Source organism: Kryptolebias marmoratus, linkage group LG19 (genome assembly GCF_001649575.2).
Source record: "Kryptolebias marmoratus isolate JLee-2015 linkage group LG19, ASM164957v2, whole genome shotgun sequence".
Taxonomy (NCBI): Eukaryota; Metazoa; Chordata; class Actinopteri; order Cyprinodontiformes; family Rivulidae; genus Kryptolebias; species Kryptolebias marmoratus.
In genome coordinates, this window is record NC_051448.1 from 11140239 (window position 1) to 11161788 (window position 21550).

The 21550-nt window shown below is 39.1% G+C and overlaps 2 protein-coding genes across 2 annotated transcripts in view; one reads left to right on the top strand and one right to left on the bottom strand.

Annotated features, from left to right (window-relative positions):
• Window positions 1-12581, bottom strand: part of LOC108242458 (potassium voltage-gated channel subfamily H member 5) — a 21099-nt gene extending 8518 nt beyond the window's left edge. The window contains exons 1-8 of the mRNA XM_037981424.1: window positions 12061-12581; window positions 9494-9617; window positions 8071-8177; window positions 7820-7948; window positions 6567-6682; window positions 5608-6000; window positions 5065-5157; window positions 2876-3305 (exon numbers count right to left, since the gene is read on the bottom strand). Coding sequence (XP_037837352.1) covers window positions 2876-3305; window positions 5065-5157; window positions 5608-6000; window positions 6567-6682; window positions 7820-7948; window positions 8071-8177; window positions 9494-9617; window positions 12061-12133 — 1465 coding nt within the window. The 5' untranslated portion in view covers window positions 12134-12581. The remainder of the gene's footprint in view (window positions 1-2875; window positions 3306-5064; window positions 5158-5607; window positions 6001-6566; window positions 6683-7819; window positions 7949-8070; window positions 8178-9493; window positions 9618-12060) is intronic.
• Window positions 12582-13681: 1100 nt separating this feature from the next.
• Window positions 13682-21550, top strand: LOC108242494 (sphingosine-1-phosphate phosphatase 1). The gene is made up of 3 exons (XM_017427359.3): window positions 13682-14689; window positions 17458-17547; window positions 18728-21550. The coding sequence occupies exons 1-3, from the start codon at window positions 14051-14053 to the stop codon at window positions 19277-19279; spliced, it is 1281 nt and encodes a 426-aa protein (XP_017282848.1). The 5' UTR covers window positions 13682-14050; the 3' UTR covers window positions 19280-21550.

The window sequence follows — 21550 nt, forward strand, 5'->3', positions numbered from 1 at the left end:
GGGTTAGGGCTTTTTGGCCCATGGGTTGGGTTAGGGTCTCCTCAGGGTTGACGGGGTTAGGGCCTTTTGGCCCAGGGCTAGGGTTAGGGTCTCCTCAGGGTTAAAGGGGTTAGAGCTTTTTGGCCCAGGGCCAAAACCCTCAGGGTTTAAATAAAATGTTATGGTGATTTACAAGCACAGCTAGCTTCAGCAGCAGCAGCTAGCTGTAGCATTTCTGGTGCAGTTATGACAACTTTGCTGGAATTACTGTGTCAAAGGCTTATAAACTACTGTTACCATGAATCATCATAAAACTGAAACAGAGAGTGTCCACAGAGATTTCTACAACAGGTATGATAATAACCCTTCCCAGCTTTTTTTGCAAAACTTTTTTTTGAATGATCGGAACTATCCCTTTAAGTTAAAAGTCATTTTTTAATAAAATGTAAGCCTTGGAGAATATATTGATTCCTATGTGAAAAAAGTGCACTTTGGCTGCTCTATAGACCTAATAATTGTTGCTTTAAATGACATTTTGTGCAGTAATTGCATTTAAGAAAACATTTTAAAGGAAAAACTCACAGCCACACACAGAGCGAGCGGTGCATTAAGTCTTTATGATGCATTTATTCTGCACGCTTCCTCAGTAAGAGTGCGAGCTGCAGTGACCTCAAAGAGTCAGTCAGGATCTCATATCGTGAGGTTTTATCCACTCAAGGAGAAAACGTTGTCTCCACTCTCCTCGGCAGGAACCCAGAGGTTAGGACGCAGATCTGACGTGATGGCTCATTGTCCACTTACTTCCCTCCGGCCTGCAGGCATCCCTCCGTTTCTTCAAATGCTCTCTCTGCTAACACATAATTACTGTATCTGCAGCAGGAGATTCATCACTTGCGGCTGAAACTGACACGACGGAGTGACTGAGAGCGGCCTCTGTGATCGGGGGGCACCATCAGACTAATGGGTGTTTGCTTTAAAAACTCCTCGGAGCGTGGCTGTCTCTTTCTGAGTTCTCAGTGACTTTACTGCATCACGTTTCATGCTGTTCTGGAGCAGACCACAGGTCAAAGGTAAAGCTCTCATTCTATCGGTGCATGGTGAAAATAAAACATGCTGGCAGGGAGGTAAATATATTTCTATTTATGTGCAGTAGGTTTACATACTTTCAATAATTATTATAAATCCAACATATATTGACAAATAAACTTACTATTTTGGGAGTAAACAAACCTATTGTCTTATTAGACATGTGTTAGTTGTATTAATATGAGTTTATAAACATTACATTCCTAAATTAAAGCTATTTTTACTGTTATGTAAGTAAACTAACACGATATACTGTATGAGACACCAGTAATGTCACACAACAATACAGTAAGTCTGTGGTGTAATACTGCATCGCCTCTGAGATCGTGTTACACAAGACTCCATATAAGCTTCATCTTAATCTCATTTATACTCGTATCCTGTTCGAAGTGCGTGCAGAATGTAAAAATGCATCAACATAAAAATCTATTGCTCGCAGTTTCTCATATGTACAGTGTACAGTTTTTAGGGATATTAAAGTTCTGAGCTAAGATTAAAAACAAAACATATCTTGAGTTCTTTAAGAAGGCAGAAATGTTTTGAGCGTTAGGGAATTAACTCAAAGCTTTTCTGATCAGAAACCTTCAGACGGACACTTGCAGAGTGGCGGGTGCTGAAAGTGTCACTTTTTATTAACAACAAAAACGAGTCCTAAACTCTCCGCTGGGGTTCAAACCTGCGGTGAAAAAATGCAAAAAAAGCACAAAGGAAGAAAAATGCTACGTTTTGTTGTGTTTAGATCTATTGAACTTAATCAATGCCAACATCTGTTGTTATCAAAATAGTTTTTTGTGTGATAGTTTATTATTTATGAACAATTAGTGTCTTACCTGTTGTAGATAGCTATTGAATGGCTTCAGTTTGGAGAAATAAGAGTTTATTACAGCTGATTCAGCACTCACTCAACTACTTCTGCATATTTTTAGCTATTTGAATCATTCATACATCAAAACGTTTAGCTCATTAAGGAGATGGGTGGTACGACTTTGGTTTTCTGTCACTTTTATACTTTTCAAAAATATTCAACTTTATTTACAAAGTTTTTACTCATAAGAAGTGAGACCTCTTCAGTGCCACAGAAAACATTGTTCTCTTTGAAATTTGCTTCAGCATAGCTAGCGTTTTGTTGCTTATAGCTTTACGTTAGCATTTTGCTACTTTTGGTTTAAACCAGCATTTTGTTTCTTTTAACTTTTAACTAGTGCACTGCTTCTTTCAGTTTTAACAGCTAGTCTGAGTGAGGCCAAAAGTAAAGTGTGTCACTTCTATCTTAAACCAAATCTAATGTAAAAAATGGCAGCGACATGAGGCTCATTTGTGCAAATCTACAAAATACATCCCACATGATGTTATTTATGTTGTTAGTGGCTGCTGGACTGTAAACGTGTCCAGACTTTAGGTATGAATCCACAAATTAGATTTTATGGAAAAGCATCTAAAGGGAGTTTATATTTTGTTTACAGCCCATTTACAGTAAACTAGAGATGCTTCTATTGCTTCACGACTGCCGAGCTTGCATTTAATACATGCAACTGATGTTCCTGCATACAGATAACATTTAAAAGTCACAGTTTGTGCTGTTACATCACCGTCTTTAAGTGAATTGGATTTTGTGATGTTGTCATCTCAGTGTCCTGCTCTGTTAACATTCACTCCCATCAAGAACAGAAATGATACTGTTACGCAATTGTCAGGCGAATTAGATTTATTTCCACTTCAGCTGATCTTTAACGTCGCTGGAAGAAGATGTACTGCATATAAGGGACGAAAGAATATTCAGAGGTCAATTTTTAGCTGAGTGAGTACTTACAGCCCACCATCATCATCGCCACAGAGAAAATCTTCTCGCCATCTGTCGTCGGAGCAATGTTGCCAAATCCGATGGTGGTGAGACTGGTCATGGTGAAGTACAGAGAAGAAATATACAGGGTGTCCTTGCTGGGACCGCCCTCCCATTGGCCCGTTCCACTGGCGTTGTAGCGGTAAGGCGTCCCGATGCTCAGGGCCAACTGGTAGAGCCAGCTGTCATTCTTGATGCTGTTGGTGGTCTCGTCGATGACCTCGTGGTCCCCAATGCTGTACCAGATGCAGGCGAGCCAGTGGGCCACCAGGCCGAAGACGCACACCAGCAGGACCAGAACGGCCGCCCCGTACTCCAGGTAGTGGTCCAGCTTCCGGGCCACTCGGCCCAAACGCAGCAGGCGGATCACTTTTAGGGAACTGAAGAGGCTGCTGAGACCCTGCAGGGTGAAACGAGGAAAAAAAGCTGAAGATTTAACATTCATAAAATTTATTTAAGAATTTTATCAAATCCACAACAGCAATCACAATTTAATTAGTTGTTTTTTTTGTACTTTTGTGGAAGCAGAAATGATAATTATAAGCATAAAAGAAACTAGAGAAACTGTGTTTTCTGTGAAATGCAGCGTGAATGCTGAAGGCTGAATGACTGCTGTGTTGCTTACCCTGAAACAGCTAAAAGAAGCAGAACACTAGCTAAAAGCTAATAGAGGTGAAATGTTAGCTATAAAACAAAAGTAGCTGAACACTAGCTATAAGCAGCTAAACATAAGCCAAAAAAAGGAACAGTGGCTAAAAAGTTAAAAGGATTAAACATTAGTTAAAGCCAAATGAAGAAAAAACGTTATTTAATAGCTAAAAGTAGCAAAAAGCTAGCTAAAGTAGGTCAAAGTTAAAAGCAGAAGTAGCTAAAAGTTAAAATTATCACACAAAAACAAAAATAGAGCAAATGTGTTGAAACAGATTTTAAAGAGAACAATATATTATTTTTAATTCAGGAGATCTCTTGATATTTCTATGGGGAAAATATTTTTTAAAACTAAAATTACTTTAGTTACAAAAACCCAAAAGTCAGACTATCCATCTCCAGAATGAGCTGAACATTTTGATTTATAGTAAGAATATTTTAAATAGTACAAAGTATGTACGAAGAGTTAGACTGCAAAACAAATTTACAGAAAAAGACAAATCAGCATTCATGCAATTATAAAACAAATAGTTGATTTTGCATGTTATTACTGAAAACACAGATTAACACATGTGGCAGACAGGGACAAACTTCATTTATTAGACACATTTCTGGCCACCTGGTGAATTTAAGCTCATTATTTACTCTTTTGTTAGTTCTGTTGACCTCCCATCAACACCTGCTGAAAAAAGAAAAACATATCTGGTTCTTTCAGCCAGAAATCCCAAAACAAATGAGCGTGTCAGTCGTCTCTCTGCTGTCTCAAACAGACGATATTACAGCATGTTCCTGTCTGACTAACTGCAGCACGGTCTGTTCCGAGTTCAGAGGAACATGTGTGTTAACATAAATTCAACTTTAAGTCCTGTGTGAAATTTCCTTTACACCCTTTTACACTATTAATCATTTAGAACAACCATTTTATGTCTCTTTTTGTCTTCTTCCTATCTTTAAAATTTATATTCGGTTACGTTTTGTTACACAACCAAGCATCAAACAACTGGGATTTAAGTAAAACAACATTCTTCCTCACCGACATTTTGAAAGCTCCACCTTCTGTGTTACCAATGTGAGATATTTAAATGAGATTTTAAAAACACAAACTAAAAGTACAATAAAAGGTTGCTTTACTGCTTTACTGTAAAATCTTAATAAATGTGTAAACAAGTGTTTGTGATCTCCATTCTTTAAGGAAGGACATTTTCGAAGCCTTAGCCGACTGCCATGAAAGGCGGGCAATATTTGTTTGTGTGTGTCTGACTGTTAGCAAAATATCTCCTGAACCACTGGACAAGTTTGAAGAAAAGTCTCAGAAAGTATTCACAGGATGTACATCTACAATGACTGATCTGATTCAAGATGGCCGCCACAGCTGGTTAACCTTAGCAAACTCAAACATGGCTTAGTCAGTTAAACAAATATCAAAGTAAAACATGGAGGGGTAGTAGCTGAGTCGCTGTTGATGCATGTGAGTGTTTATCAGGACTAAGTTACGTAAAAGAATGACTTACAGGAAGAACAGAGTCCTCAGTCCGCGAGGTGTTCCTGTGGAAATGAGAAAAGTCCCGGAGATGACTCGGTGGAGAGGCGTGTGAGATGAAGTCCTTTCAAGAAAACAGGGAAACAAAACAATTAATTTAAAAAAGTATATATGCAACTTAAAAAACTGTTTTAGTAAAAGCATTAATGCTACATTTCCATCTCTGCCAAACAACACTTTCAAAAAGCCCATATTCTCCTTCTTTTGTGCATACAGTTTAGTTTTGCAGCAATTTAAATAATCAAAAAAAGTACTACTACTAGTACTTCTATTCTAAAATGCTTTATTTTATCTATTTTATCTCAATTGTCTCTCTCATGGAAGGCCCATAAGTTTGATTATCTTAATCTACATTTTTAAGAGTTGTCGTCTCAGAAGAAAACATCAGAGTACAACTATTAGTGTCTGCCTTATAAGTTGTGAGCTTTTGTTGCAGAAACAGTGACATCAAAAGCGCCTGAATCACAACTCCTCAAAGGAATGTAGAGTCTTGTGTAAGCTACTGGAGCCTCACCTCGTCTACATTTTCAAAAGCATTGATGATGTCGTAGGGCAGGCAGGACAGCAGGTCGATGACGAACCACGTCTTCAGGTAATTCATTCGGATCAGTTTGGCGTCTGATATGACCTCCCCAGCCGGACCCACAAAGGTGGTGTGGAAGTTGAGCACGATGTCGATCAGGAAGATGACATCCACAACGCTGTCCACCACCAGCCAGGCCAGGTTGTTGTGCTTGGTCCTGAAGGAGACGTTATAGGGCACCATGATGGCGGTGTAGAAGGTAAGGATGAGGATGACCCAGTCCCAGGTGGTCTTGAAGGTGCAGTAGTGGAGGATGATGTGTGGAGGGGTCTTAGGGGCCTCTTGTTTGTACTGAGGGAGGATGTCCGATCCCAGCTGGAGAGCCTTTTTATTTTTTCAATAAGAGGAAACATTTAAAACCATGAGAACAGAATTATATGCAGCTTCTCCAACTTACTCATCTACACTATATAGACAGAAGTATTTGGGTACACCAACAGGGATTGGAAGGAGTTGGTCCCCCTAATGCAGCTATTATAGCTTCCACTCTTCTTTGAAGACAAGATTTGGAGTGTTTCTGTGGTAATTTCTATATATTTATGCCATTATGCCATTCCAGGTCATCCCAAAGGTGCTCAGTGGGGTTGAGGTCAGTGTTCTTCAGCTACAAAACCATCAAACCATGTCTTTATAGCCCTTACTTTGCATACTGGGGCAGAATCATGTTGCAACAGAAAAGAGTCTTCCTCAAAGCGTTGCCACAAAGCTGGAAGCGTAAAAGTGTCCAAAATGTCTTGTTATGCCGAAGAATTGAGATTGTTTATCTCTGGGGATCAATGGACCAGCCCCAAACCCTGACTGAGACACCTGAGTTCAACAATTAGCGGGTCTGTCCAAATACGTTTGTCTATAAAGTGTACATTACAGCAAGTTTTAGAGGTTCTGCTCACCTCGGCCAGTCTGGATGGCTTGTGGGTGACCTCGGTCTTGTTCAGAGGTGCAAGCTGCTGCACCAGGTTACGGTTGTTGGTGAGGGCCCTCGTCAGCCTGGCAAATTTTGTCCAACCTATCCAAAAGACGGGCAATTTTATCAAGGCAAAAAATGGCCAACATAGTCTTTAAAATCATATTTAAAGGGGTAGAAACTAATACAAAACTAGCTGTTTATTTTGACTTATATTTCAGAGTTGGTTTCAGTTTAACAAGATATTTTGAAATAAAACTTTTTTGCACAGTTTGTAAGCCTAATGTATAAATATATACCAGCATACAGCTGTTGTTGTTGGTTTTTACTTTATGATTAAACAAAGAACTCAAAGATTGACAGCTAGGAGATTTATTATTATCTTTCTCTGAGAGTACTACCAATGGTACGTATCATTCCTGTGGTGATTTCTGCTGTGCAACAATAAGACAAATAGACTCTGTTTTCACAAACAAGCATAATTTCATCACATTGTTCGACATTTTGACTTCAAAACTTCAACACGGTAGCCTTAAACTTACCATAAAATTGATGTTTTTCAAACTAAATAACACTTTAGTTTCATTTGCAATTTTCCAGGCCCCTGCAGTGTTTTGTTAGATCTACCTAATGAATAAACCACTGTGGTATTTGTGCTTTAATATCAGTAATTTAATGATGATGTCATAGCATTTACAGTGCTGTGCAGAAATCCTGAGTCATCCCTTATTTCTGTGTATTTTGCTTCCAAGCAGCCAGAGTTTCTTGTAATCTTTTAAAGTGGTCTTCATCAACAGATCCTCAGGCTTTCTGCAGATCTTTCAAAGTCTTTCACAGAGGGCTAATAATACGCTGAGAAAGCTTGTTTGTTATTTTCCACGATAAAGCCCGTTCTCAGCATTCAGTCAGCCACGTCCTCGTGAGGAAGACGAATCATTTCTTTCTTTCTGCTTGATGTCTGAAAAGTCTCAGTGGCCTTTTAATCCAGAGGGATGTGGCCCCGGCGCAAACCCTGAGAACGCTGCGTTCACTGACCTGAACACGCAACACCTGGACAGTTTTGTGTTAAACACCAGGAGACAAATGTTTGTAAAGTCACTCATGTGAACTCAAGAGTTGTGGATTCACTTCACCCTCAGATGTCTTACACTCCAGTAGGTGGACTGCTGGAGACGAACCCTCACATTTCAGCCTAAAACGTACTGCAGACGCACTGCTGCCTGGTTAAGACCTGCTCACCTCTGGCTGATTCGTCTTCGATGGGCTGTTTGAAAAGCGTGATGTCTCTGAAGGTGCAGAGGAAAAGCACCACCTTGTCGTTTTCGTTTCGGATCGGGGCGATCTGCATGTAAAGCCATATTGGTGTTCCTGTTGGAGGCAGAACATGAAATTAGGTATTTTTGGACGATAAATGAAAATAAGACACAGGTCGCTGAGCAAATATTCCTTTCAATTTCTGGTATTTAAAAACAATGAGTTGTCATACTCACTATTCTTTGTATAGAGAAGCACTTCATGGTAATTAGGCTCATGGCTGTCAAACGTTTGACTGATTTTTTCTATCGTCTTTCTATCCGTCAGGTCACCATACATGAAGCTGGAAAAGAGGATATGACAGCCTTTTCTGTTTTGTCGTTGGGTTTCTTCTTTGGTCATCTTCTGCCAGTATCTCCACGTTTATTTATCTTTATCTTAGTTTTATTCCTATTGCTGCTCATGCTTTACTTCTGTTCTGTGCTCAGTTAGATACAACCGTTTCCACAAATTCAAGTCTTTACTTCCCATCCTATTTTATAGCATTTCTTATATCAGTTAGTTTAATTGTGATAATTAACACCATTAGTTATCTATCCTTTGTCTTTAGTTTCATCAGTATATATATGCTGTCTGGTTCAGGTTGTTGTCATTGTTTGTTTTCTTGGGTTATTTTTTCTTAACTGTTGTGATCAATGTTTGTTCTTTTTTTTCTTTATTTAATTTCTAACGTTGTTCAAGTTTCTGTCTTTAAAGTTCCTGTTCGCTCCTGGTCTGCTGACTCAGGTCTGAATTCAGAGCCGCCACTTTCACCGAACTCCATAACGGCAAACTAGTTATCGGACGTTTTCAAGACGACATCAGAGTTCAAAACATCTAGTTTATGACCTCCTGTCGATTTCTGGTCCTCCTGTGTTGCAATCAAGTCCTCCAAAACTGGAATATGTTAAAAACTAAACAAGAAAAGTCGAGACGGAACCTAAACTTTCAAAGGACATACAGAGCAAAACTGAGGCCTAAGACCTAGAAAACTCCATTATTGTTGTATTTTATCCAACATGGTGTCTTGGGCACAAATGTGTGTCTAATTTGTGCTACTGTAGTCTAGTCATAGTCTATATTATGGTGAGATAATGCTAAACCAGGTAGAAGTCTAACCTTAACTATAAAGTAAAAAGAATCTTTAGATAAGTGTACCTCAGTTCAAAAAATGTATATCTGATTTTTATTGTATCTATCATCCAGAGAGGGAAAAACACAGTTATGCATTTGATCTGAAGCTGTGTTTCCGCAACTCTAAATTACAGCACTGACCGGAAAGTGGTTCCCAAAACAAAACTCCTCTGACTACTTGAAGCGTTTTAATGACTTCGTCTTTCCAACTAGAATTCACAGTTGCCACAAACAGGAGCTGAGATTTGTTGTGAAATAATGAATCTGGGAAATAGCAAGTCGTGAATGACTTATATCTGTAAAACTGACTGAGTCAAAGCCTATTTTATGTTTGCTAATGTCAGTTAGCTGGTTGAACCCTAAAGCTAATTAGTCTTAGATGTAAACCCACCAAGTAAAACACACACAGACACTCGCCTTTCATGACGGTGAGCAATATTGACCTTTGAACTGTGCCTTCACGTGCAGGTAAAGCTCCGACCGTACCTGCATGTGCTGCTCTTGTGCATGACCTCGGCCCTGTGATACCCAGACAGCTTGCAGAATCCATCGTTGCTGTAAACGACCGGCCACTCCACGATCTGCGCATTTCCCAACAGGAAACTGGTTTCTGAGTCAAAACGGAGAAAAAAATTGACGACTTAAATGCAGCCAAGAGGCCAGCCGCACATGTTCACGTCTGGCTTGCAGAAAAGCTGGAGGTAAAACCTCAGAAACCTCAGCGAAATTTAATCACAAAGGAAGAAGAAGATGAGCAGCTTTGACCCAAGTCTGTGGTAAATTATAGAAAATCTCTTCACAAACTGCACCGTACGTTAGTCTTAAATGAAAATGAGCATAATGAGCAAACTCTACTTACAACCACTCCAATTGTCACATGTAATAGAGACAATAAGCAAAGTCATCAATATTTTAAGCAGCCAAGACGAGTCACGGGGCAGAAATATTTGCTGATGAAGGGCTTGTGCTCCAGCTTTAATGCAAATGAAATATTGATGGAAGCTGAAAAAAAACTTTTCAGCTTCACAACTGTTAAGATGCAGTCTGTAGTCTGGAGAGACACAGCAAGAATAAAATCACTCCTCCTAGTTTAAATTGGACAATTTTTAGAGAAAAATGGCAAATTTAAATAATTTGCACTGGAGCGTCAAATAAGTTTGCAAATACATTCATTCATCTGGCTTCTTTGGTGATGAATTTTAGACAAAAATGACTGGATTTCAGATGATCTTCGCTGTTCGTGGTACATCAATGAGCAGGGCACAAACTTTACAGGCATTTCACTCATGAAGCACGTCTTCCACACAGTCTGAACATGCAATAAAACCTTCTCAGTCTCACATGCATTTCCTGTCAGGCTCCCCGTTCAGACTGTCAGTCTGCCAAAGGAACGCTTAACAGCAGTATTCCTGAAAGCCCCACCGAGGAGTACACATGCACAAATGTTAAGTAGCACAAAAAGCTCTATATGGACAAACCAAATTATCATAAATGGTAGGAAAAAGGTGTTCCTTTTAAAGAAATAAAATGGCTGCACATCCTGTCTTTGTAGAAATAACTGCATGTCCTTGCACCAAATATGGCTCATTCAGAATGACTTTACTGTGAGCTGCAGCGTTAAACACATTTATTTACTGTATCAAATATTAGAAATCTGCACTTCAATGGTTTTATAGACAATTGTATCATCTGGCATACTGGCTCTACAAACAGCTTGTGTTTCGCAACACTTTCTCCCAAAAGAAGCCTTAAAAAAATTACAAAGCAACAAGATTAAGTCACATCTTGATAGCCAGTGTTCATTCTACACCAGTGGGTCCCAAATATTTTACTTTCTGACCACAAAAATAAGAGTTTCAGAGATGAGTGACGCCAAAATTCGCTTGCTGAAATACAAAACTGTCACCAATAAGCCAAATAAACAAAGGTACAATGATAACACTACTTACCTCTTTTAATCAATTTATGACTACTATCTATTTATCTCTTGACAATATTGGCAATACATATGCCATCTGCAGTTATTTTTACATTTACTTTGATTTATGGAGATCATGCAATATGGACCCCCACACTTTTCGTCCCACAGTGGGGCCCTGACCCCAGCTTTGGGAACCACTTTTCCTCCTAATAGGAGTTTTTACCCGTTTCTATGATCATTTAGAACTAAATTTCCAGAATTAAACCAAGACTTGACGGTGGTGTTAAATACCAACACTGGATAAAATCCAAACAACATGAGTTTAAATCATTTTTTACAGATTAAACTTTAATTTACGTTGATGAAACATAACATAATAATAACTGACTCTTCACTCTGTGTACTCCTAATATAGAGTCTATTAATGATGCAGAGAGTTACACAAAATGCAAATTGAAAAGAGTTCAACTTTAATTCAGAGGCTCTTATTTAGAAATAAGGCAACTCTTTTTGTTTTATTTATGCTCTTACACTAAGATATCTCCTAACACCAAGCAAGCTAAACATCAGCTCTCACTTTACAGGTAAAGAAAACCAAAAAAGAACCCACGGTTTTATTTCAAAACTGCTCAATAAACCCACAGAAAGTGTTAAAAGCAGCATTACATTGTTAGCACAGAGATTTTTTACCCACATAACACAATATAAAACATACGGAAGCCTGTAAGGAAGCTTAATGAAGTCCATTCTGCGTGTTAGAAAATAGATTTGAGTGACTTTGCAGCAGATTTAAATCTGCTTTTAGCAACAATCATAAAGCAAAGACAAGTTGAAAAGAAAGCATGATATGATATAAAAACTTGCATGCATTATCATGAGATCGAGAAGAGAGCTGCTGAAATAATCACAACTATCAAACATAATTTCCTGTATCTGTGCGCATAAAAGTCAAATTATTCATCTTTACCGATTTTGTTTTTTTAACCTATTATTTTTCCAGTTAATGTAACAAGGATGAAATCAGTTTTAACCCCGACAGTAAGCAGTGGTTTTGAGCTGAAATGAAAACGATTAAATATATATATTTATATTAAATTAACCGCATGAAGTTGTTTTGGAGAATAAAACTCACCGCTGGAGCGCCGGACGATATTTTCCAGGAAAGTGTTCTGCGGAGCCACCAGCCCCCTCTTCCCCCCATGCATGATGGAGCCTCGGTGATGAGAGGAGGAGGTTCTGCTGGTACTAAAAGCGTCCCATCCCTGCAGTCAAAGCCAGAACCACAGGAGTCAAGTTCGCCGTAGTGGTACCAGCAGGTCCGGGTGGACGGATTGGTCACCAAAATAAAAGCCTCCTCCCAGAATGAACATTTGGACTTGGAGAAAAGAAAGAGTCCAAAAATAAATAAAACTAATAACTTACCAAAGACAACATTTCAGTTTGAGCTTCGTCTTTAAAGCTAACATGTTTATATTTAAGGCAGATCATTCTCCAATAAGTGTCCTCAGGATTTCTTTTTGTTGTCTTGTTTTGTTTTGGAGTGCATCATGTTCTGAGAGCCACATATTCTAGTGTTTATTTGTTCTTTTTTTAATTATAACGACAAAAAATGAAGCTCTCTTTAAAGGTAGGCTTAATTTGGCTGGTAATTTACCCACCAAAAACTTTTATTTTGAAGGAAAACTGTCCACATCCTGCAGTGATGCTCTGGTTTAATCATCTCTAACTTTTTTTTTTTTTTAAACATGCACTGGCCCGAAACTTGTCTTATTTATCACACAAATATGTTGTTTTAGTAAATAAACGAACGTGTTTAACATCTGGCCATCAGACTTACCAGTTGTTGTTTTTTTTTTAATAGTATTTCCCCCAGACATTTATGCTGGTCAAATTATGTCAAAGAAATGTAAAAAAAAAAAATTCTATAATAGCAAGAATAAAGTTTCAAAGCGTTTTGCAAGTGAGACTGTTAAAACTAAATTTAGGATATTCACAAAATCCTTAAAGATTAAGTGGCTATTTCTAAATTTAATGTCTAGACTTGAAATGTACTTCAAACAATTATAATTAAGTTGTTTCTGGACAAAAAGCACATTTCAAATATGCAGAAAAGCTTTCTTCTTATCCATAATCAACATATCAGATAAGTGTTAATAGTAATTATCTTTATTTCCTCTATTTTATGTAAAAATGGCTTTAGATCTTTGGATAAACTTTTAATTATGTTGTTCCTAGTCAATAATTTAGTTGTTGATGTCTGAAACAGCTATTTAACAAGCCAGAATATAATGAGTGGATATCATTTATGACATTTTATGATAGTTTTATGAGTTAGTTTATAGTCAATAGTATATTAGGGATATCTGGAATAAACGTAATATTTTAAAGATCTCAAATGAAACTTATGACCTCATGAAGAACTGCATTGCAGATGTGTAAAATCCAGGTTTTGTGCCAGTAAAAACTCCATTTCAGGTATTAACGGTGGCCATTTTTGACAGGAATTTGTGGATATCTGGAGCCGAAAGCCAAAGTGATGGGGTTAGTTGACGTTTGAGATCACTGAAAGGTTGATTGTGGAAAAAGACAAATGACACTCAGGCTGTCTAAAATGTTAATCTATTATATATCTTTTATGACAAATTGGCTTGCCACACTGTAATGAGTGGGTGTAATTCTAGATATGGTCAGTGGGGGGAGGCGTTCCTCCGTTTGGAACACTGAGCAGCTAACATTATTTAACCCGAAGAAGAAGAAACGGTCTCCGGAACCGTTAACGGTCTCTGACGCAGTTAGTTGCTGTCTGCTGTGTGAATTAGCGAAGTGTGCTGTGTAGTAATGGTTAACTCTAACGGACTTTGGATGTTTCCGTCCAGTACGACCACGCCACTTCATAAGGTCGGTGTTTTAAATGCGGGGAGCAGATAACGGAGAAGTTCCGCTCCGACCTGCTGAGCTGAAAGCGCTCTTATTTGCTGCATTATTTGCCCGCCGAGGAGCTACACTTCTGCTTAGCCTCCTCGATGATGTTCGTATTTATCACGACGGGAAATAGTTGAAGTAGCAGCAACGTTAGGCAAAAAGAAAAAAAAAGAAAAGAAAGGCTGGTGCATTTGCTAAACATGGCGAACCTGGATAAGTTTGTGCGAATGTGTAATTATCTCCAAGACCCCATCCATGTGGCGAGGTTTCAGAGACTGTGCGGGGTGAAGGGGACGTTCCCGGAGAAGCAGACCGAGCCGGGTCCGGACGGTCCGGGCCTGAGGAGGAGGGTCCAGCACGGGGATGGAGGCGTGGGGAACGGAGATGCCGCCGCGGCGCAGGTGAACGGGATGCAGGAGGACACCGGGCACGGTGACGGGTCCCTGCCGCCGGCTGACACCACCAGAGCTAAACCCCTCCGGAGGAACTCCCTGACCGGGGACGTGGGCCAGGAGTTCCTGATCCACAACAAGCTCCTCTTCTACCTCTTCACGTTCGGGACCGAGCTGGGCAACGAGATGTTCTTCATCGTCTTCTTCCCCTTCCTCTTCTGGAACATCGACGCCCTGGTGAGCAGGAGGCTCATCGTGGTCTGGGCCTGGAACCTGTTCGTGGGACAGTCCACCAAGGACATGGTGCGCTGGTCCCGACCGGCCTCCCCGCCCGTGGTGAAGGTGGAGGTCTTCTACAACTCCGAGTACAGCATGCCCTCCACGCACGCCATGACGGGGACAGCCATCCCTTTCTGCCTCTTCATGCTGACCTACGGGCGGTGGCAGGTGAGCCTGTTTCCAAACACCGGGAGAAATACATGCACAAACACCAAAAACACACTTCAGTGAAGCTCATCCCGTCAGTGTCTTTATTATTTTACTAATTAGAGGGGGGAAAGACACGAGCAGGGCTGTGCAGAGACCTTTGAAAAGGACAGGTGCTCAAAAGGTAAAAAGGACAATATAGAATAAATTTTTAAAGTGAATATAACTCATTTGAGTTGAAGCAAATTGATTGAACAGGGTGTAAACATTTAATTTCAGGGTGATGTCTCAGACCACAGCAGAATCTGCTCATCCAGGAGGGGTTTTTAAACAATAATCGCCAACTTCTGTGACTTAATAAAACAGCATATTTACCTAAAACAGCTGAGCAATCTACTTCTTTGAATGTGTCTTTTAATGAATAGCTAAGCAGTTTTACTTTTGCTCGTTTTCTCACGTCTGATCAGGGATCTGTTGCCCTTTTTGTTGTTATTTTGTTTGTACCTGCATTTCCAGTCAGGTATGATTTAAACGTCTTAAGTGCTGATGCATTTTAACGGAGGGTTTGTAAACAGTGGAGCTGAGTTTGTGACTCGCCGCCGGCAGCTAAATGCTCACTGTAAGCTGTGTTGTCTGAATTAAAGGTAACAATTAAATCTGTCCATGACAAAAGTCAGTGTTTTAAAAAAAAAATTGCGCAGACCGCCTTTTTAAAGAGTAAAATATGAGCTTTCTTTATATTTATTGTTTGCAGCAAGAATAAATTAGAGTTTTGACTCAATAGGTCATGTTTGAGTTTGAAGAATTGTGTTAATTTTAGTGCAGTTTTAGTTCCTTAAATCTCACATTTTCACCAGTTTTATAATCCTGGTATGTAGTTATTTTTCCGTACTCCTATTATTAGGTTTTCAGTTCATGTACTGTACATTTTAGATAGAATTATTACCCTCTAAGGCAGTTAAATCTAGTGAATAAAACACTCACATGCAATATTATGGGGTACCAATTGGTACAAAAGTTGCCTATTTAAAGGCTGAGGTGCAGCCTGATGAATTTAACCCAACAAAAGTGCCACACCAGGGTTGGTCTTCTTGCATCATTATTATTATTATTATTATTAATTTAATCCACTCAACATTGTCAGACAATTAATATAATCTCACGGGGAAGGTTGGCGTATTTATCAGGGCCTAAAAGCTGCAGATTTTCTAAGCTTTAAAAAGGTCTTTATTAAACACGCAGGGCGTCGTATTTAATAAAGAATGAAACGTGTAGCGTAGAGGTGTTTGTCGTTCCCTCCGGGGCCTGTCGGCACCTTTTTGTCTGATTTAAAACGACTTCAATCCAAGTTCATCTCGGGTCCCAGTCGGTAGTCGAAGTTGAAACTTGCCCGCATGAAACGATAATTGTTCCACTGCTCCTCGATCAGCATGTTGAGGCAGTGAGGTGCAGCTTTGTTTATTTCATGCAGTGAAGGTGACAAAAGAGGAACAGAAAGTTCAATTGTTTTCTTAGTACTGAGAGTCTGTTTCAGTTCCAGGAAAGATCTCTTAAGACTGTCATAAAGCGGCAGGGATAAATCTTTTATTGATCGATTGATTGTTATTGCAAGACACTTTATTACAAATTTGTCATAAATCTTTGGGATATGATGGATATGATGGCAAAATAATGTTTATCTCCTACATTAGTCTGTTTTATAATCAATAATACCAAGTGGATTTTTATTTGACATATTCTGGACTGTAAAAATACCTTTTTGGAGCCTTTTAAGTAGTTTTTTTTCCCTATATTGAAACTTTTAAGTGCCTAAAAGCAACTGACATTTGACTTTTCTCCATTGCTGCGTCTTGTTAACGTGCGCGCTCATTCTGACAGAACCTCCTGACCATTTCAAAGATCCTCCGGGGAGGAGGCGGATGAAAGCAGAAGTTGTCGGGGTTCGCGGTGAGTCCCGTGGCAGACGCGCAAGAAGGGAAGCAAAAAGAAGAGGAACAGATACAGGAAGATCGCGCAGTTCTTTTGGATGGAAGGATCGAGAAAAACAAAGAGATTACCAGCAGGAAGGAGCTGAACACAGGCAGCTGTCTGACCTGTTGGTTTCAGCGCGCTTCCTGCAGCGTCAGAGCTGACGCTTAAAAAAAGTGGGAACGTTTTGAAGAAGAGAGAGCAGATTTTTGAGACAAACAAAGAGTTTCGAAGCTCGCTCGTGATGTTATACGTGTGGCGGCTCAAGGAGTTTGGATCGATCAGTCCACCTTCAGTTAATTTTATACCGATTTTTCAAGTTTTCCAGAGAATAAACCCTATTAAACCTTAATTATGACACTGCAATCAATTTCTCAGCAACCCTTGAATGCACCTCCAGCAGACTCAGCCACCCTGACTTTGTACAAACGTTCTCCTGTTGCCATTTGGTCTGGATGCTGCTCAGCAGATTCAGAGATGGTAATCACGTGAAACTTGCAGAGTTGTCATTGTTAGCGTGAGTTTTAAAGTACAGGCTGACGGAGACTTCTCCCCCCGTGACCTTTGCATCATTTCAGTCCAAGACGGATATCAGCAAAATATCTGAAGCTTACAGTAGTTTTTAAAAGTTGCTGACAGATAAAAACCTGACCGAATGGAGATAAATGTTTAAATTAAACGTATTCATATCGCAGTCCTGTTCTCATTAAAGGTGTTAGAAGATAACAACTGCTCCGTTGACTCTGCTGCTCAAACCTTTTATCTTTATGTTTGCATTTCTAAAGACATGGACTTCTTCACACCCGTGTTTTTCTTTGCAGTATCCTTTCCTCTTTGGCTTCTCTGTGGCTCTCAGCTGGAGTGTCCTGGTCTGCGTGAGCCGAGTCTACATGGGCATGCACTCTGTTCTGGTAAGAAGATTAAATGATAAATATTAGTAATAAAAAAACCATAAATACAAAGTAAATTGAAATGTTTATATCATGGTGCTTCAGCTGGACCTCATGCCACAGACTGGCTCTTATACTGTTTTAAAAGTTGGGTTGTTTTGTGGGGAAAAAATAAAGAAAACGTGGCCACGGTTTTCTCGCGTGACTTAAAATCCTCAGATTGTTGCTAATTAAAGCAACATATTTGTTTAATATCTCTATTGTGAACAACACTGGAGTTACTTTGTATCAAGTCCCACAGGTCTCCTAATTTATTTTATGGATGTATTTGAATAAATGAAGTAAAAACTATAAACTTATTCCAAAATGTTGCCATTCATAAGCCTCAGATGTTGTTGTTTTAAACATTTAGCATTATTGGTAGAACAGCTGCACTATACAAACTATAAGCCACAAAAACTCTGATCAGTATTAGCTGGTTTCTACTGTTTCCTTCCTTGAAACCAAGTTTGGTTTCTATGTATTATTATTAGTAGTAGTAGTATAGTCATAATCTCTTCTGCATTCTTTTTGTTTCATGTTAACAAAAACAGATTTTGCTTCACTTGGTTTGTTACCTGCTGGGTTTAATTTTAAGATTGATATTAAATAGATGAGAGAATTGTTTGAGGAACTGTTCTAAATTGACAAGAACACTAAAGAATTTTAAAAATAAACTGGGTTCAGTAATAGAAATGACTTGTTGTTGATTTCTCAGCTGCGCCTGAGAACCATGTGGACAAACTGCATCGTTTTTTTTTTAAATTTGATTTGTTTTAATCATTATTTTACTCAATAATTAAACATTAATGCGTGGATAGATAAATGAGTCCTTGACAACACCAGTTTCTTGTTAAATTGGATGCAAGTAGAGACCATAAACTAATGAAAGCCTGTAGATAAGGTCAGATTAGATTGTGTGAGCTTGCAGCTGATTTTACAGATAATGTTTGTTCTGCAGCTCATCTGATGTTTTCCTTTATGACTGCAGGGAGAATTGGACCTGAGAAGTGAAGCGTAGCGCCTCCTTCAGGGCAGAAAGCAGCACAATTTTTGTTCCTTTATTTGAAGATGTTGAAACTTTAGGGATACCTCTGATAAAATGCAGCGGATGTTCCAGTTTGTTTATTTATTTTTTAAATAATTTGTGTTTGTTTTGCAGGAGGTGATCACTGGCTTCCTGTACAGCCTTCTTGTTCTCGCCTTCTTCCGCCCGCTGTTGGAGAAGATCGACACTTACTACATGATGGGCTCCTACGCGCCACTCGTGATCGTTGTGTCGCACGTCAGCCTGGGACTCGTGGCGTTCTCCCTGGATTCGTGGAGCACCTCTCGGGGCGACACGGCTCAGGCTCTGGGCACCGGGGCCGGGGCGGCTTTGGCCACCCATGCGAACTATCACCTGGGGCTGCTGCTGGACCCACCAGCGTCCTCGCTTCCTCTGACTTTACCTCCGCTCACCGTGGGCCTGGTGCTGCGCTCGCTGCTGCGCTTCTTCATCGGCGTGGCCGTGCTCCTCGTCACGAGGATGGGTATGAAGGCAGTGACTGTTCCGTTCTTGTGCCGGCTGTTCGGGCTGCCCTCGGACGACGTAAGACAGGCGAGGCAGCACATGAAGGTGGAGCTGCCGTACCGTTACATCGTCTACAGCGTTGTGGGTTTCGTTTGCGTCTGCTTTGTCCCTGTCTTCTTCAGGGTCCTGAACCTCGCCTGAGTATAAAGTGCAGACTGTTGAGTTCCTGTGACATGATGAAGGCCGACAGCATTTAGAAACTTGCTGCTTATTTTAACACAAAACAAAAGCTCTGTTTCTGTATGACAGGCGCTGAATTAAAGGATACATGGATGATATTGTAGAGTCCCAAATTCCAAAATACTAAAACAGAAACACACCTAAAGGGCTGGACTGTGAAGCAATTTCAACGTAGCTGGCTTGATAAAACCTAAAACTACTAAGATAAAGGATCACCACTGTGACAAAGGTTCAGATTGCAACTTTAACTCTCTTCAGGATCTAAAAAAACGAAGCACTTCATTTATTTGATGCTTCTTCTGCTCAAAACACATCGATTGCCCAAATAGTTATGAAGGGACAAACTACTTGCACTGACGCTTCGTTCAGAAACCCAGCATGGTGCTTTAAAACATACAGTAAAAATCATGACAGGAGGAACGTTGTTGCTACAAAGAGGACAAGAGTTAAACTCTTCAGAAAGCTGCTATTTGTGCAAACAAGTAAATAAACACCTACCTGCTGTGTGGTCGCGACAGAAAGCTCTTAAACTTTTTTACTTTGAACCCGAGAGGTTCCACAATCAGTCCAAACGGGTTAGATAGCCTGTAGTATTTATTAAATAGTACTAATAAATCTAATATGAACAGTTTAACAACTTTTAGCAAACAGCACATATATGCACTGTATGTTTTTATTTTTGCTACTGGAAGGTTTCTTGATTTCTTGATTGAAACAAAGGAGCGAATAAAGGTCTTTGAGCGAATTTCAAATCTATCATATTTGATAGTATTTCTCATATTTCTCATGCTGAGAATCATGTAAGTTCATGAAAAGTTTTAGTCAAACGGGATGACTATTTGAAGATTTGAATCCCTTTCCTGGTCACAAATAGACTCTGGTTAATAAAACTGTGAAGAAATGATTAGTAATTAAATTTAGCTAATAAATGTCAACATTTGGTTGATGTCTTTCTGTGGAACACTGGCTGACCTTTCAGATGATGGTGGAAATTTCTTATTTTTGTGTTTTTTAAGTTTGTACCAACATCAGGAATCACCTTTAAATGTTTCAGTCAGATTTTTCTGTCTGGGATCAGGAGAAGAATCAACAAACACCTCATGGTGCCGGCCGGGCTCAGTTACAGCCTCTTTCATCAAATTAAAAACTCTCATCTTAACACAGCTGGTAATTCTGTTTCACAGTCCACCCCTCTGTTCTATCGCCAAGAAAACAATCATTAAATGTTTATATGTTCAGTCACAATACAAGAAATTATAGATTTAATCTTATGTTAGAATCTGCTTTTGGATTATTGGGTTAAAAAGAGCAAACTCCAGCTGCTCAAATTGTTTCTTTAAAATGAACAAATTCTCATTATTTGCTGCTAGATTTGAAATATTTACTGAGAGAACCTGTCGTGTTTAAAGAGCTAACAACCTTATAATAGAAGAAATTAAATGTTTTGAGATAAACATTATCGATTTGCGTTTTTCTGTTTGGTTTTTTTGGTTGCATCAAATACAATATCATCTGTTTTATCCTTTAAACCTCTACCTGCTGTCAGGACATTTGAGTGTTGAACGGACCTTCAGACGTACTGTAATGGTGACTCTGTTGTACATTTTGTTAATCTGTCCGAATTTCTTTAGTATTTTATTGGAGAGTTTTCTGCTCTTGGAATAAATCAAAACCCGAGTGAGTAAAGTGTGAAGACGCTGCAGGAATGAAAGATACATTTAAGTGTTGACGAATAATTGTGTGGCTTTTTTTTTAAAGCAGGTTTGTTGTGTTGCTGTGTTTCTACGTTATTGTAACATTTTATCACAGCCCTTCTGTTCAGTATTACCTGTGCTGCACATTCTTGTTTTACTCTGAAATATTAATCGGCACAAAAAGAATTAAGAAGGACACTATTGTGGATAAATTGTTTCAGTACTCTAATTGTCATTATCTAAATTATAGCTCTAGGAAACAAATTCTACAATGATTTTCTTTTATTTATTTTGTATTCCAAAGGCATTTCTCCTTAGATGGAAACTTTGTCTCTTGAACTTCTGTTATTGTTGTAATTTGTTTGTGATGTTATAATAATGGCAATTCTATGATGGAAACCAGAATATTCGTTCTTAATTTTTGTCATAGGAGCATTTAGATCTGCTATCATTTTCAGTTGTTCCCTGTTTGTCCTTTATACAAGATTACCAGGACTGAAAACATATAAACAATAAATAAAAATGTTTTTAAAAAGCT

Coding starts and splice junctions, on each gene's coding strand:
- LOC108242494 (XM_017427359.3), top strand. CDS start 14,051: ATGGCGAACCTGGATAAGTTTGTGCGAATGTGTAATTATCTCCAAGAC. Junction 14,690..17,457: donor TGACCTACGGGCGGTGGCAG/GTGAGCCTGTTT, acceptor TTTTCTTTGCAG/TATCCTTTCCTCTTTGGCTT. Junction 17,548..18,727: donor TGGGCATGCACTCTGTTCTG/GTAAGAAGATTA, acceptor TTTGTTTTGCAG/GAGGTGATCACTGGCTTCCT.